This window comes from Triturus cristatus, chromosome 1_2 (assembly GCF_964204655.1).
Source record: "Triturus cristatus chromosome 1_2, aTriCri1.1, whole genome shotgun sequence".
Lineage (NCBI taxonomy): Eukaryota > Metazoa > Chordata > Amphibia > Caudata > Salamandridae > Triturus > Triturus cristatus.
In genome coordinates, this window is record NC_140580.1 from 770,779,160 (window position 1) to 770,796,897 (window position 17,738).

Sequence of the window (17,738 nt, forward strand, 5' to 3'; positions counted from 1 at the left end):
CTGTGGTGCGTGGTTGTTGGGGGAGCAAGGGGCCTGCTTGGTGGGGACGCTGATCGTGTCTCCTGCTGACGGTGTGCTCACTAGGAATTTGAGGATTCAATGTTATAAATTGCAATAACAATGGAGGCCTCTTTTGAAAATTAGGGACAGCTGACCTCTTACACCAGACGCAGGTTGTTTTGTATTTGGCACACGATCTCTGCAGCAGGCATACTTGCCCTAGCCCTCTGCCGCATCACTAGGCGCGCCGGCGACCGGCTGGCCTGCACGACTCTCCCCTTTTAGTTGCTGCTCTCGTACCCAAGGGGCGGCAGGGCGACTCGGCCCGACTTCAGGGGCAGGGGGGGGTCGGCCCCCGGTCTTCGCGTGCGCGCAGGGAGGGGATGTGGCGTAAGGGCCTAGCGAGTCCGTCCTTGTAGCTGGGCTTCCGGTTCGGGCAGGAGCACCGGGGACGAGTCTCGGTTCAGGCAACACCGATAATCGCGCATTGGGTATGAGGCTGTGGCGGAGGCGTTGTTAGGTAAAGGCTTCGGGCCTCGGGGTCTGCGGTGGTAGGGGCATGTCCAAGGAAGGCAAAGTCTCCGCATCCCCTGGCCACGCGACGGACTGCACGTGGAACGGTGCCTCATCGAGCAAGGGTTAGAGTCAACTGTTACACGTTCCTTTGAACCCTGCGCAGGGCTCCCTCTGCTCCGTTGGTGGCTTTATGTTAGCCGTTCACTTTGGGTGCCCGTTTTTTTTTTCATGAGTGAGGCAGTGGAACCTATACCACTAGGGCTAGCATGACGGTCTTTTGTTGGATCCGGTTGAAGGTAGGAGTACCCATTTTCACAGTAACTGTGTGCTCCCCTGTGGTAATTTTAGTTTACATTGGTTGGGTGAACACATCCTTTCACTTGCGGTGGGAGAACGTAGATTATGTGGTGGATTTAGCATTCCATGTCCTGGGACACTGTGCGGTAAGCTTGCTAGCATTAGGACTAATGCTTCGTTAGTAAAGGGAACCCCCTGGGTTAGGTGTGCACGGCTAGGATCTGAGGGTAACCAGCAAAGGCTTGCTTCCAAGGTTTGTGAAGTGGATCAGATGGGCCAAGCTGTGCTACATAGCACCATGCATATTCTATAGGTCGCAGTTTAAATACTAGTTCCTATGCACAGTCACTGTTGGGTTCTGATTCCTACACGCCTGCACTCCTTCGCGTAAATTGTACATTCGGGACGCATGTTATACGTTCCACTGACCCCCCCCCCCCCCCCTCCTCGAGAGGGATCACACATTCCAGCGCTTATTTTCCTACGGGCCAAGAGGGGCGAGTTGTGGGGCAGCAAGTTTCTGGCAGCAGGGAGCGCCACCAGGTGGCGAGGACTTGGAGAGTATCTGGGATTTGAAGGTCCCGCTGGGTGCCTGCCACCTGGCCACTGCATGTTGTTGATGGTGATCTCCAAGGCTTAGGAGGGGCCGTGACGAATATCACCGGGGCTGATTCAGAGGCGGGTGCGGTTGTCCTGACCTCATTTCGTATGATGCTCCCTGTCGGGTCTGTCTAATGTTCATCTAAAAGGGTTTTAAAGCAACAGCCTCTCTTCTCAGCCATACTGGGTGCAGCATGCAAGCGGTCTGTGGATCAGTAGGTTGGGGGGAGAACGTCAGTTCCGGGGTTTGTGACTGAGTCCTGGTGTGCCGATGTGAGTCCTAGTCCTGCTTGCTGCAGGGCCGGATGAGGATTGAGTCATAATTGGTTGCGATGGATGAAGAGACAGAACCCTGCAGCACACTCTGCTAAGCTATGTTACTGGCAAATTGTTGACCTAAGGCTGAAGCGGGCGCTTCTAGAGCTGGGCCAGATTGATTAGGCCAGGCAGCATGACAAAGGTCTTTTCGGCACTGGCAGAAGGGTGCAGGCTGATAAGTAGTGCCATTGCAGAACATAGATTTGTCAACATTCTTCTTGGAAATGATTATTAGCAGGAAGATATTGAACCATGGTGAGCAATTGGTTGTGGGTTCGTGCCCAACAGGAGTAAGGGAATTCCATTCTGTTCCATCAGGCTACGGGTACGGTCGATAGCACCAGAAACTGTAACGCTTTTATTTTCGCCCGGGACTGGGCCGCCAATGTCATCAATCTTTGCAGCCAGACACTGAGTAGGCAAAGACCTACTTGCGATGGTGCTACGGGCACTCTGCAGTAGAGTTAGTTGAGTGTCATCATCCCCCGATATAACGTCAGTGATGAAACGTAGGTTGTGGCCACACACGACCAGGCACTCTAGGGCTGCTGGGGCGGGAGTGTGCCAGTGCCAAGAGGGTGCGGGTTGCCTGGTTAGGGCGGCTGGTTTGGAGGGAACACTAATACGGATCGCCACAAGAGCACATTTTGCATTCATAGAAGGCTGAATTGATACTTTTATGGCATGTGCCAGTTGCTTTAGGTATGCGCATGTTTCTTGGCAGTGTCAGAAACATTCAGAACGCAATGCTGGTGGTTAGCCTGTTGTCATGCTGTTCAGAGGTATTTTAGCTCAGGCATGGCCAAGCATGGGTTATAGGCCGGTGGTCTGCCCTGGGATGCTCACCAGACTGGCAATGCCCGCTACAATCTCACAACAAAAGACATATGGTGAAGCAAGCGTCACCCCTTCATCTGGGGGAAGACACAACCTGGTCGGTTTCTGTATGTGTACGATTTTAAGATGTAGTTTACCATCATGGTTGTGCATCCGTCAGACGACCATGGCGCCCGTTTCGCACAATACTACACAAAAACAACAAGCATTATACACAAAGCAACACACGCACAGCAGGGTATGTGAGAGGAAAGGTGCCGTGTTATATACAGTGGGATACGGCTGCGAGTACAATGCTGCAGTCAGCGGTTCCTCACAAAGGCAGGCGTCATAATCTGTTTGGGTTTCAAGGACCCCGTTCTGCATGTAAATGGGATAATAATCTGGAGCGAATCCAGGGATTGTGAGCAGTGAAAAGGCGTTCTTCAGTGGCCTTAGCGCCAGCCATGAGTGATTGATCGGATTCACACAGCACAGAACACGACACGAATAGAGCCATCACAGACCAGCCCCTGGCAGGGGAGAACCTAAGGTGAGAGGAAAAGCACCCAAGATCGCAAACTGCGCCTGCAGGGGAGCGGGTAAAAACACTGCAAGAGAGAGAGAGGGGAGGTAGGGTGGGGGAGGGGAGGGTAAGCTGTTTTCAAACACTCTTGCTTGCGGACATATTACTTCCTATTCTACTCTTTATTTACCACTATAACCTTGGGTTGCACTGAAATGTGTGTCTTCGCCACGTCAGTGGTAGTAAGTGCTACATAATTACAATTTACAATGATAAATGGCAGATATTTTTAATCCCAAGGGTCGTCCTGCCAGAGCAAACGCCCATTAGCAAACAACCACCAAATCAACCACAAAATCTTCAGTGTCAGACATGTCAATGTGCCATGGCAAAACTGAAGCAATTCTCTGATCCACACATACAACACCAAGTTTTCCATGTAGGTCACACACCAACCATTCACTGCATCACTGTGCGCTCTAGCTTGCAGCAAAAGAGAAAAGGGCTGCACACCACTTAGGGAGCCACACTAGTGCAGTGGATCCAGCCTTCCAGAAGTACCAGAAGCTGGCTAGTGATGGAGAGGAGGCGGCATAGGGTAAGAGGGAGTGAAAGGTGCAGTGGGTATCAATGAGAGCGGAGCACTGGCATGTGAGGACCAGTAACGGATAACAGTGAGTGACAGGGGTTGGGGAAAAGTAGAAGTGATTTGCAGTGAGTGATAGGAGAGTTTAAGTGACATGCTGGGGGACAGATAGAGAAATAGAGAGAGGCTGTGCGAGGAGCGGTTAGCTATGGCAGCAGTAGCTACCAGGAGGACATCAGAGACGTGGGCATCAATAGAGGAGATGGTCCCTGATGGAGTGGGTGGGTAGTGATGGAAAAGGTTGACACTGATCGGAGGTGGGCATTAATAGGACGCTAGGGCAGTGAAAAATGAGGCAATCTGTGTTGATGAAGATGTGCAGTGACAGGAAAGGTAAACACTAACAGGAGAGGTGACACAACCGCAGAATCAGACACTTTCCAGAAATCGAGGCAGGGAGAAAAAGGGTGGGCTGTGAGGTGGGGAGTGACAGGAGAGGGGGATAATGACTAGATGGATGGGTAGTGACAGGAGAGAGTTGGCCAGTGGTGGGACAGGGGTAGTGACGGGAGATCTGGACACTGATGGGAGAGGTGCTCAGAGGCAGAATAGGTGGACACCGGCTTGCGATGTGTATACATTTGTAAGACGTTAACAGTGCCAGATAGAGAGGCAGTATTTAAAATCCGAACAGTGATAGGACAGGCAGGCTATGACTCGTCTTGGTGCTCTGGCCAGAGAGGTAGCCTTAGGTTCCATGAACAAGATAGCAAGGGAGCAATGAGCGACAAGACACAACAAGCCCGGGAGTTGAGTGCGCGCGCTGCGGCAAAAGTGAAAGCAGCTGCAGCGTCCCGCGAGTGTAAGGGTGCTCACGAGCGATGCGCTTAATGAGCCATGACGAGAGAGTTAAGCCAGATGGCGCCTCTGCGCGTAACCATGCGCGTAATTGCACGCTTCAGGTCACACAAAAAGCGCGTGGTCGGATTTTTGAAGCCCACTTCCTAAAAGTCCCGCCAGAGCAGCGCATACGCTGGCTCAGGCGAGACCTAAAAATGAATATAGGGTATCCTAGAGCAGGTCAGTAGCTCTTTGCTACCACTCTATTGATAGCTGGGGCAGAAATGGGTTTTTCCTCTGGCTGCCATCCCTGGGTCCAAAAGATCCTTGTTGAAAGGCAAGAGCAGAGCAGGAGGCTGCAGCACTTCTGTGAACAAGTTAGATTTGTTCTCCACCGTAGGTAACAAGAGTTGAAGGATCCCTGCAACCTTGCAAATCACTAAATGGAAAGCAGCCACCTCAGGCAGGGAAGGAACTCCATCTACATTTCTGGTGATTTGTCCAGGCCACTTGCATTGCTCATTAGTAGACATACAGTCACCCATATCAGTGGACAGCAGAGGTAGGAGGTTTATCACCTAACAGTCATCCATGCCATGGAGCACAATGGCCAACATGTCTATAGGACCAGAGAGATTCAAATTGGTCAGTCATCATTTTCCAATACAGTTTGCTCTTTTGTTGCTCCTCTATCAGGCACTGGGCCTCCTTCTGGATCTATGCATTGGCTCCTGAGATTTAGGTAGGGGATGACCTCCAGGAGGACTCTGCAGAGCCGTATTGGAGACGCCTTAGTCAGCCCCGCAAACAGCATCAGAGATTATATAAACTGAGTAACGGGAGATGGGATCATGGTTAAAAAGTCACCGTTGGCCCGACCTTGTGCCGTGCAGGAAAAGTAATGGAGCTGAACAACACCAGAAAAAAGGGCAGGCCAGTGTGAACCCATAAAGTGTCCCCACAGGGTAACACAGGGCCCAAAGACTTTCTAAAGGAGACGGCTGCCCGTTTGAACATGTCAAACATTGCGAGAGGAAAAAGGTAGGAACTACGCTCAGAGCCAAGAATTCACCACAGGCCTGAGGCAGCAAGGGGTACTGTTGCAGCACCAGAATAGCCCACGACAGTTGAGTTTCGGGAGGAGGCCCTTGGTGTGGCGGCCCCAGTGCTGCGTCCTCAGGCGGTGTAATACTCACCCGTTCGGGTTTAAATGGTGAATCTACGGGAGGCAGGCAGAGCCTAAGGTATTTATCTGAAAGAAGATCGATGTTGTACTTCTTTTTATTCTTGTGGCGTTTCTCCATGAACAACCTTGAAGAAAGGGAGAAGAGAAACAGACATTGTCTGAGGGCAACATTGAGCAAAACACTCATTCTAACTGAGCCCATTAAAAGCATGGACTCCCTCTCTATGATTGCCTTCAGATGCATGCTAAGGCAAGAGTCTCATGATCTTGCATCATGCTCTGACAACAGACACCACAAACAAATGTAATGAGGGTTCTCAACGGACATCTAACCAGTGCAGGAATGCTTGGGGAGGGGACCTCACCAGCACTGCACCATATTTGTACAAACATTTTTGTAAAGAGAAATCTCTGAAATAAGACATCTCTGGATCAACATCAAAGGATGTAGGGAAAAAAAAAGGAACGAACGTCAAGGTGCTGGGGTGCGTGCCGAATGGCTCAAGGGACATCACTGCTGCATCATATCCAGCACTAACATGGAACCAGTGCAACCTACCAGCACAGAAGTGCTACTCAAAGTTTCCAGATACACTCTGGCACCTGGGAAATTCAAGAGGTCAGCAATCTGCAGGCAGAAGTATCCAGGAGCATAGCAACTGCAAGGCACAAGTGGCTGTATCTGGGCATATCTGGCTGCTTCGTATATGATGAAGGTTGTAGAATGGCAAGCGAGTAAATATTTGGTCGATGGAGGTAGTGTATGGGTGTACGAGTACACAAATGGTATGAATGACACTCAAGCCATAAACAGATATGCCAATAAGCAGACACCATCAGGTGGCAGAACCTGGGCAGGTGAAGAATAAAAAACAGTAGTGGGGTTTTCACAAATGTGTAGCAGGAAAGAATTTTTTCATCATCATCATATTTAACACATATACTACAAAGCAGAATAGACTATGGATGAAGCGCATCACAAAATCTCAAGAGTCACAAACAACTGAAAACTCTTCAAGTACTAATAAGAATTGCAAGCTGTCGCCGATGAAGGTATGGTATGGCACCACAATGGTGCAATGTGAGCCAGTCCATGTGAAGGTACAGTATACTAGTGTCGTCATCTTCCTGAACCTCTTGCTAGCATTGGTAAGATTCAGGAGTACTACTTCTGGCTCTCACATGGAAAGCCACAACAGGTTATCATCAAACAATGAAAGCACTCAGCGTAAAAAGGTAAAGAATGGTGACAATGTTATGTGAGCTCTCACAAAATATACATATGTTAGGACAGTATCAACATTCCTTGAAACCTGTCACTGCTGATGGGAACAGCCCTCAGTCATATATATATACACACAGTACCCACAGAGCAATGGACACCTTTCTCTCCCATAGCAATGCTTATTATAACTGTTAGAGCTAAATACCCCTTAGGAGCATAGCTCCCGCCCACCCCTTCTTAATGGCTCACAGATACTACATGCCCTCTCTAGTAACAGTAGAGCCAGTGGCTCAGTTATGCATAAAGCCCCAACACAATCCATACCTATCCAACCATGTCCTTACTGATGACATTAAGAGCCAAATACCAAGCTTTGGCTCACGCGTACCCCCACCCTCGGTCACAAAACCTTATCCTTGATTTCAACAGTTAACAGAGAACCAAACATAAGCATGAACCCTTGTACATGCTTGCTAATGAGAAGACAGCCATGGAGAGCAGCACTTACATTCTTGTGGTTCACGCATTTCATTAGTACCAGCTCGCGATAAGCCCTCTTCGCATGTGTCTGGTTCTGAAATGGGCGGCTCAACTTCTTTATCGCAACATTTCTCTCAAGAATCGCATCATAGGCAGCACTGAAAGAGATATAAACCCTCAATGCTGGACATAAAAAAACCAATCAACGCACACCACTACCCCCAATCCATCCTCTCATTAGACAAGTCCTGTTAATATACTAACATGACATCCAATGAAGGACAATTATGCTACTCATAACGTGACATTACTTACCTTTATAGAATCATTCCTAGCACTAGCTAGAATGTACACATTTGTCCTACTACATGCTACACTGTCTACTACCCACAAACATGGAGACCAGTCAGAAAAGAACTAGAACGTACATACTTTTCCTACCTGCACGCGTGTACTAACATAGGTTTTTGTCTCCTCTTAAACTTTTATTCTCTGCAAATGTACCCAAATATAGTAAGAGACCATGTCATTGTTGCACTTGTAATGTGTGATGTTTCACACTTTAATCTTTGACTACATTTAGTTGGATTTTTTTTACAGGATGAAGAACACTGCAACTTTTTAGATCAGCTATAGAGCAATGCACATTGGTCTATATTACACTATATTGTCACTCCATACCATTTTGGATAAAGTTAGAAGTGCCAAAGCCCAGATTTTGGGTAGACCTGAAGGAGAAAACTGGCACAACTGTTGGGCTGAGGCAAAACTATGCAAAGGCCATTTTATTTTTTTCATATACAGTCCCATGTCTACAGCCCAGTAGAAGGCCGTTTTAAAGAAATACTATAGGACGATCAGATTATCAAAGAAAGCTAATCTGGAGGACAGAATTGAACTAGCAGGAAACAAATCACAAGACATTTTTAAAATTGTGCAAAACGTTGTCCCCGGAAGCAAGTTTCAGACGTCAATACCATCAGCTGAATAGTGTGAGCAGCTGGCACAATACTTCCATGAAAAGATCAAGAACACCCAGGACAGTCTCATCCCCAGCATGTTGCCAGAGGGAGTCATGCTAGAAAGTACCTATGCAAGTTATCCTCAGAATTCCACAGGGTCTCTCTCCAAATTGGATCCAATTTCTCTGGAAGATTTCCTGAGAGCTATTCGAAGCCTCATGTTGGGACATCCGGCGGACCCTTGTGTATGTGTATATGCTAGTTCTGTCTGACACGCAGACTCTCTAGTCGCTTGACACTAAGGTACCGCTGCAGCGATAGAATAAAATTAAATGTCAAAGGTATTCAGCTGTCACCACTAAATCTCCATGAATGAAGATGGAGATTGTGAAGGGAGGAGTGGAGAACCCAACCATTCTGCTGTGACAACAGATCCTCCTGGAGTGGCTTCCTGATCCGAGGACCGATGCTCAAACCCAGGAGTTCCGGATACCATACTTTGCATGCACAGTCTGGAGCCACTAGGATGACTTGGGCCCAGTCTGCCCTGATCTTCCAGAGACCTCTGGACAGGAGAGGTACCAGCAAATTCCCAACTTCCACTTGAGACGGAACATGTCTGGGGAGAGGAGTTGGCCTAACGGCTAGGGCCGTCGACCTTGAATCTGGGGAACTGGGTTAGTGTCTCGGCAAGTTCGCTGAACATCCTGTGATTCTGGGCAAATCACTTAATGTCCCTGTGCCTAACAAAACAAAAAAAACAAATGAATGTGTCCTCATGTAATGCAACTGGTGCTATGTAAAGCGCTCTGATACCAGATTTGGGTCAAGTTCGCACTATATAAAACTCTGTAAAATATACAGCTAAGAAGATCCTGCTTTATCAGCTGGTACCGTGACTTGGATGAACGCGAGCCTCTCCAGCCGGTGCCCAACACCTCAGTGAAGAGTCTTATGTGGGCCACTGCACATCCCAAAGTGCACACCTCGCGAGCAGGACTGGTTTCCTGAGTCTGCATCGGATCAAACCATAAATAAAAAACTGGAAACCTTCTCCAAGAAGAGATAGCCCATTACAGGCACACACCAGCCTGAAGGAATGGATAGGGAAACTAAGGCCCTGAGAAAGAAGGCAGCAGGAGAAACCCTACCAAAAGGGGCAAAAAAGAACATAACCACAAAGGAGGGCCTTTAATGCATATTAGTCGGTGACAAGAACAGTGCCTTGGGCACTACAGATGGGCAAGAAACAGGCCCCGAGATTCACATGCCCATTGAAAACGATGAGGCTCTCCAAGAAGAGACTGAACTTTACTGTTCCTCCGAGTTCGATACAGATATCAAGGAGGTGGAAGTAAGGAGAATGGAAACTTCAGAAGAGGCATGTAAGGCCTCAGGGTCTAAAATGGGCATCGTGGACCCCTTCTGAGATTATATGTTTGACCCTCTCCTCATTAAACAGCCTTTGTCTCCAGAATGGACATATTCTCAGCATGTTGCAGAGTACCTTTCATTCTGGATGAGAAAGGACATCCCTAAGGAGGTCAGATATAGATTACAATCAGAATGCCCACGACCCTCCCTCCCTGACAAGGTCGTGATGACCCCAAAACAAGAGCCCGAGGGGGTGGCATTTATTGCTAAGAGTGGTAAGGACCCTAGAAAAAGACTTGATAAGGGGCTCAAGTCTTGCCAGGATGGTCTACTCAACATCACTGGACCACGAGTTTTTGAGATGGCTGTGGTAGCCTACCTTGGCGACACATCAATTGACCCCCTGGAGTTTGGCCAATGGGTCCAAAGGACCATTTGCCTTCTAGGAAACACCAACACCGCAATTTCAAATGACAGAAAGAAGGGCATTCTACTGAAAATAGACCCCAAACTAGTAGAACTGGCTAACAAGGATGGGAGCCCCAGTCTCTCAAGCTCCTCTTCAGAGGAGACTTCATAAGGGAAATGGACAAATATGTAAGGGGTGTTTGGCTCCAGTCAGAAGTCCCAAACGGACATTTAAAAAGTGTTCCAAGATAGGGTTTTTGGCAGGGCCGGGAGAACGCAGTTCCTAGACCATGGCCAAGCCTCAACAAAAGCGGCAGTTTTGCAGTCTCCCCTTCGGCCTGTCGTAGGCCCCTTGGTGCTTCACCAAGGTCCCCCCCCACCTATAGCAGCCTGGCTCTGGGAATGAGGAGTGGGAATGTTAATATACCTGGACAATATTCGGTTAATAGCTCAGTCCAAAACTGTGGTCTCCCGTCATACAGATCTCACCATATGCTTATTAGAACACCTGGGTTTTATCATAAACAGGAAAAAATCATGTTTGGTGCTGAGCCAGTAAACATAGTTCCAGGGTTTTTTTGTAGACACAGTAAAAGCAGAATTAAAGTTACCAAGAGAGAAGCTAAGGAAGCTTCGCAAGGAATTGAGGAAAATACTAGGAGAAAAGGAATTACCCTAAGGTTGTTAGCAAGGATCCAAGCAATTTTCTTAGGTCCCTTATACTACAGGTCACTCCAAAGACTCAAGGCAAGAATGTTGAAAGCAACACAGTCTTAACCAGATGTTGTCTTTAGACAAAGACTCAAGGAAGGAACTTCAGTGGTGGCTCAAGAATGCAGAAGCATGAAATGGCAGAGCAATTTTTGGAAAGGAACCAGAGATAATAATAGAATCGGACGCACGTTTAGAAGGATGGGGTGGGAGATGTGGCAACTCAAGAGGGGGACGGACAGATCAAGAGAAGGGGTTGCACATCAACTGCTTAGAATTAATTGATGAAATGCTGTATCATGCTGCGCATGGACAATGTATCAGCTGTGAGATATGTCAACAAGTTGGGAGGCCCTCACTCCAAAGGACTTGTAAATCAAGCAAATGATTTCTGGGATATTGCTTGAGCAAAAGACTTTCAGTTGTAGTGGAACAGATTCCTGGTTTAAGCAATGTTGAGGTGGACTGGTTCTCCAGGAATTTCAAGAACTCCAGCAACTGGAGGTTAGACAGGTATATATTCCTAATTATCTAAGCAAAATGGGGACAGACCTCTTTGCAGCAAGACTGAACTCACAGCTGGATGAAATTCTTCAGCTGGATACCAGACCCTCAGGCTCGGGGGGGGGGGGGTGCAGGGGGTAGACGCATTCCCCCAAAAATGGAAGAGGTTAGCATCTTATGCTTTCCATCCATTTGCCATGCTGCCACAACTACTCCTGCATGCGCAGAGGTACGGAGAGACCATGGTGGTAACACCCCTTTGAAAGGTCGCAGGCCTGCTCCCTAATGACGCTAGAAATTAGCAAAGACTTCCCAGCCCTAATACAGTCATTACAGGAAATACTTCTTGGCCCAGAAGGAGTGCCACACCCCCTCGTAGAACAAGGACTGTTGGCATTGATGGTCTGGAAGATTTTAGAAGACTGTGGCAAATCTCACGTCTTTCGCCAGAAGCTTTTCAACTCATATCTGAATCATGGGCTTCTGGAACAAGGAAGGCATATCAACTGGCTTGAAACAAATGTGTTTGTTGGTGTCTTCAACAAAACCTTGATACCGTTTCAACTAATTTGGTACATGTAGTAAATTACTTATCAGAACTACTCACGTCAGTTCTATCCTAAAGAACAGTTAACATTTACAAATCAGCTATAGCTGCAGCACACTCTTTGGTAGATGGAGTCTCTGTAGGCCTGGGCATTTTGACTAAGAAAATAATAAGTACACTGGTACTGAACCCGCCTTCTGCCAAATAAACTGCTTTAGGGGAAGTTAAAGATGTCTTATGAATCCTATGATGCTGGGGAGACAACTCAAGCCTGTCTCTCAAACTTCTCTTATAAACTTACAGTGTTACTCTACATGGTGTCTTTTAGTACTTCGGACGTGAAAGCCTTAGATGTCACTAACTGGGCCTATCAACCTGAGGGAGTTTGCTTTTAACTCAAAAAGAGAACAAGGACAATGTCATATTCCATTTTCTATCCTTTCTTTTGAGAGAAAGAAAGACTTTGCGTTGTGAAATGTTGGAAGTAGTATGAGAGGAGAACTGAAAGTTTGAGAGGAAATGCAGCACAACTGTTAATTTCCCATAGATGGCCTCATGTACCTGTCTCTTCACCCACCTTCGTGAGATGGGTGAAAGGTTATGAGCGTGTCCGGTGTGTACGTCTCTATATTTGGTGCACACTCTTATAGGTGTGTCAGCTTCTAAAGCTTTATCTCGGGGGGGAAGGTCTGCAGGATATCCTTAGGGCTGCAGATTGGTCAAATGAAAATATGTCTAAAAATTGTTACTTTTGCAAATGCAATTGACAATGTGTTAAATACACTTCAAACTTGCATAATGTTAGCCTTCATGTCATGTCATAAAATTGTGATTTTTCAGAACCTGGTAGACTGAAAGGAAAATGCGGATTACCAGTATGCATCTGTTGTGGCATGTAGAGCTGCAGAATCTCACACTGTGCATAGATCGCCATCTGGTGTTGGGCTCGGATGCTTGCACCTGGTTGTTGTCTTGGAAGAAGTCTTTGTAGTCACAAGATCGGTGATTCCTCCCTTGGACGATAATGTGCATGGGCATCGACTCCATCCTGGGATTGTTTTTCGCCATGATGGGAAATTATGGAGTTTGTAATAAACAGAAAGATGTCCATGTGAATGTATCTAAATAAGATAACACTGGAACAGATACAGGTTCAGGGGAGGTGGGTGGGCTTGTGAGATTCTGCTGCTCTACATGCCAAGAACAGATGCATACTGGTAAGTAGCATTTTCCGTTCGAGGCATATGAGCTGCAGAATTCACACTGGGCATAGACTGTAAAGCAGTGTCTCCTGTAGCGGTGGTCACCTGTATCCGTTGCAGTGGTTTGAAAGAGTGTTTTAAGAACAGCCTGGCCTACTGAAGCTTGCACATCTACACAATAGTGTCTGGTGAAGGTGTGAGTGGTAGACCATGTTGCTGCCTTACAAATGTCTTCTAGTGGAATGTTCCTTAAGAATGCCATGGAAGCCCCTAGTTTGCATGTTGAGTGCGCTCTAGGGGAAATTGTCAATGTGCGTTTAGCTTTCTGGTAGCATATTTGTATGCATTTAACAATCCACCTGGCAATTCCGGCTTTGGAGATGGGACTGCCTTTATGGGGGGGGGGGGGGGGGGAGAGACAGCTACAAACAAAACGTTTTCCTGAAAGGTTTAGTTCTATCAATGTAATAAAGTATAGCTCGTTTGACATCAAGTGTGTCAAGAGCTCTCTGTACTACAGAATCTGGGTTTTGGAAAAACACTAGTAACTCTACAGATTGGTTAAGGTGAAAAGCAGAGATTACTTTGGGAAGGAATTTTGGATTTGTCCTAAGAACCACCTTGTTGCAATGTATTTGTAAGAAAGGTTCTTGTATGGTTAAAGCCTGGATCTCACTCACTCTCCTGAGAGAGGTGATTGCGACAAGGAAAGCTACTTTCCATGTAATGAACTGCAGTTCACATTTGTGTAGAGGTTCAAATGGGGGACCCATGAGCCTGGTAAGGACAATGTTTAGATTCCACACTGATGAGTATGCTAGATTGCATCTTTGTAGATGCAGCAAATAGCAAATGACGTTCTGAATTGAAGCATCTAGCGGGTCAATTTTGTTGTTATTGCAGTAAATGACGAATCTTTTCCATTTAGCTGCATAGCAAGCTCTAGTAGTGGGGCGTCTAGCTTCTTTAATAATGTTCATACAGTCTGGTGGGAGGTTGAGGTAACCGAACTCTAGAACTTCAGGAGCCATTCGGTTGTGCTGGATCTGGGTGCCTTATCTCTCCATGGTTGTGCGTTAGCAACTTTGGGGAGCGACGTAGTTTTTGGTGTGGGACTACTGAGAGTTCGAGGAGAGTTGTGAACCATGGTTGTCGTGCCCATGTGGGAGCAACTAGGATCATCTTGAGAGACTGTTTGAGCTTGCGTACCACTAGCGGAATGAGTGGGAGTGGAGGGAAAGCGTACGCAAATCTGCCTGACCAGTTCATCCATATCGCATTGCCCTTGGACAACGGGTGTGGGAACCTAGCGGCAAAGGTTGGGCATTTTGCGTTTGTGTGTGTGGCGAACATATCTAGGTCTGGGTGGCCCCACATCTGGAAAAAGGGCTGAAGAACTTGTGGATGAAGTTCCCATTCTTGTATCTGCTGAGGCTGACGACTTAACAGATCCGCAATCTGAATGTTTACTCCAGGAAAATGTTCTGCCAGAAGATACATGTTCTGTGGAATGGCCCATCACCATATGCTTTGCACTAGATGAGACCGCTGCAAAGAATGTGTCCCTCCTTGCTTCTGTATGGAATACATTGCTGTCATATTGTCCGTGCAGACTAGGACAGTCTTGTTGAGAAGGTTGCTTGGAATGACTAACGCTAGAAACATTGCCAGTAATTCTAGGTGATTGACGTGGAGCACTTTTTGAGTGGTGCACCTGCCATGAATTGTGTGGTTTAGGAAATGTGCTCCCCAGCCGGTGAGTGATGCGTCCGCTGTTAGCACTATCTGTGGAACTGGCTCTAGGAATGGCCACCCTCCGGAAAGGTTTAGTGTGTTCCACCACTGCAGAAAGCGATGTGTGCGGCTGTCCACCAACACCAGATCTGCAAGTTGACCTTGGGCCTGGTTCCACTGACGTGCTAAGCATTCCTGTAAAGGGCGCATCTGAAGTCTTGTGTGAGGCACAATGAAAATGCAAGAGGCTATCATTCCTATAAGCTGCATAAACACTAGAGCTGGGAGAGAGTGATGGGGTTGAAATTTTGTGATGAGGGTTAGCATACTGGCTATCCTGGCTGGATTGGGGTATGCTGGAGCTTTGGAAGGGTCTATGGTAGCTCCTAGATACTGATGAAGGTAGGAGGGTTAAAGGTGCGACTTGGTGTATTTTACTGTGAACCCAAAGTGGTGTAGTAGCTGAATCATTTGGCAAGTGTGGTGAACAACTGGTTGTATGACTTGGCTTTTATTAGCCAGTCGTCCAGGTATGGGAACACATGGATCTGCTGCCTTCGCAGGTGTGCTGCTACTACCGCAAGACACTTTGTGGATACCCTGGGTGCTGTGGTGACTCCGAATGGGAGAACCTTGAACTGATAGTGTTGGCCGTCCACTGTAAACCTTAGATATTTCTTGTGAGCAGGGTGTATGGGAATATGGAAGTAGGCGTCCTTGAGGTCTAATGTGGCAAGGAAGTCGCCTTGTTGAAGCAGTGGAAGGACTTGTTGAAGAGTGATCATGTGAAAATTATCCGACTATATGTAGAAATTGAGAGGTCTGAGGTCCAGTATTGGTCTGAGAGTCCCATCCTTTTTGGGGATTAGGAAAGACAGGGAGTAGACTCCTGTTCCTTGATTCTCTATGGGGACAGGTTCTATTGCATGCTTTTGGAGCAGTGAGAGAACCTCCTGTTTGAGGAGTGTCAGATGTTCTGCGGAATTTGGACACTGTTTGAGCGGTATGTTGGGGGAGTTGCAGTAAGTTCCAGGCAGTAACCATACTGGATAATTTGTCTTACCCACCTGTCTGTAGTGATGGAATTCCAGACATGTAGGAACTGTGAGAGTCTCCCTCCGACCGGAGCGGAATGGTCTGGAGGGAGTGGAGGGAAGTCACTGTTTGTTAGTGGGAGAGGCGCAAGTGTTGTTACCTCGGCCTCTTCCCTTGTTGCAATTTCCCCTGTATCCACCTCTAAAATATCCCCTGTTGGGTGAGGTTTGTGTGGGGTTTTTGTAGGAGGAAGAAGCAGTGTCTGTACTGATGGTTTTGGCTGCGCCTCTATAAAAGGAGCAGCGAAAGGAGCCTAGTGTAGATGGAGACTGTAATGCTCCCATGGATTTTGCAGTGTGGGTCGCCTTTCATTTTTTCCAAGGTTGTGTCCACTGCCGGTCCAAAAAGTTGTTGCTGACTGAACGGCTGATACAGGATAGTAGTTTCACTTCCTGTTTGAACCCAGAAATGCGCAACCAGGCATGCCTTTGTAATAACACACTAGTGTGAACTGATCTAAATGCAGTATCTGCTGCATCAAGGGCACCTTTAATGAATAACGTTTGTAATTAACTTGCCTTCCTGACTTAGATCATTGGCTTTTGCATTGTATTGATCAGGCAAGTGCTGCATTAGAGTCTCAGGTTCGTCATAGTGAGCCCTGTCTTATCTGGCAAGTAATGCCTGTGCATTAGCTATCCTCTAATGATTAGCTGCCTGGGAGGCAACTCGTTTGCCTGATGCATCCAGTAATTTCGACTCTTTGTCTGGAGGTGGAGCATCCCCGGAGGTTTGAGAGTTAGCACGCTTCCTAGCATTGGACTCTACCAGGGAATCCAAGGGGAGTTGGCCTTTAATGTAGGTGGGATCATTAGGGGCTGGTTTATATTTTTTTTTTAATCAATCCGAGGATTGAGAATCCTGGCCCTGACTGGGTCTTTGAATACGTCTGGAGCATGTTTGAGGACACCTTTGAGCATGGGCAGTGTTTGTACTGTCTTTTGTGACTGTGCAAAAGTGTCCACTAGGAAGTCTTACTCTATGGGATCTGAATGCATTTGGACACCATGATATTGGGCAGCCCTATCAATTAGCTGACTAAACCCAATGTTGTCATCTGGGGGAGATGGCCTAGTGGGGTATGGAAGATCTGGAGGATCTACAGGGACATTGTAGTCGTCCCATGAATCTGGTGGTATGTCAGTGTCATCATCAGGATCAGTGAAAGGGTCATCATTTCCTCCCCCCACCCCCTAGGTCATCATCATCCTGTGGTGGTGGTGAATATTGGGGAAGTATGGGAGACTTTGGAGAAGAGAAAGGCTTAGTGGGAAGAACAGGAGAAGAGGGTCTTAAAGGTGAAGTTGCACAGCCTATTTTTTTCACAGGCACCTCAGGGATGTGTGGGGTGTCCAATTTCCTCTTCTTGTGTGGAATGCTGACAATATGACCTGTCTTAGTGTCCACATGAAGAGTGTTTTGTTTCGGATCGATGGTATCCGGCAGAAATAGTTCTTCCTCTTCGATGATAGCTTTCAGCGCGGTTTTTTTCGGTTCCGAACGTGTGTTTTTTGGCTTCGGTGTCCTGTCTGAAATCTTTTTCGGATCTGAAGGTTATCGAGGTGCCTTCGGATCGGAGCCTTTTGTTCTTTGGGTGCCGGGGTGCTCGGTGCCGAGGCCTTTTTGGAGAAAGCGGGAGTAGGATGTGCTCCCTCTTTCGGTGCAGACGGTGTTTTGGGGGCACCGACGCGCGGCTTGCTCGGTCCCGAGCTGCCGGAAGGCTTCTCCTTTGTCTTCGGAGCCGGGTCCTGGGGCGGGACTTCTGAAGTTCTTTCGGTCACGACTAAGGCCTTCAGGAGAAGTCTTGACCG

The 17,738-nt window shown here is 47.5% G+C and overlaps 1 protein-coding gene across 4 annotated transcripts in view; it reads right to left on the reverse strand.

The window, feature by feature from the left end:
• MAPK8 (mitogen-activated protein kinase 8) overlaps positions 1 to 17,738 on the reverse strand; it is a 273,704-nt gene that overhangs the window by 217,983 nt on the left and 37,983 nt on the right. For all 4 annotated transcript variants that reach the window (XM_085608772.1, XM_085608770.1, XM_085608771.1 and 1 more), the window contains exon 4: positions 7,419 to 7,548. In XM_085608772.1, coding sequence (XP_085464898.1) covers positions 7,419 to 7,548 — 130 coding nt within the window. The remainder of the gene's footprint in view (positions 1 to 7,418; positions 7,549 to 17,738) is intronic.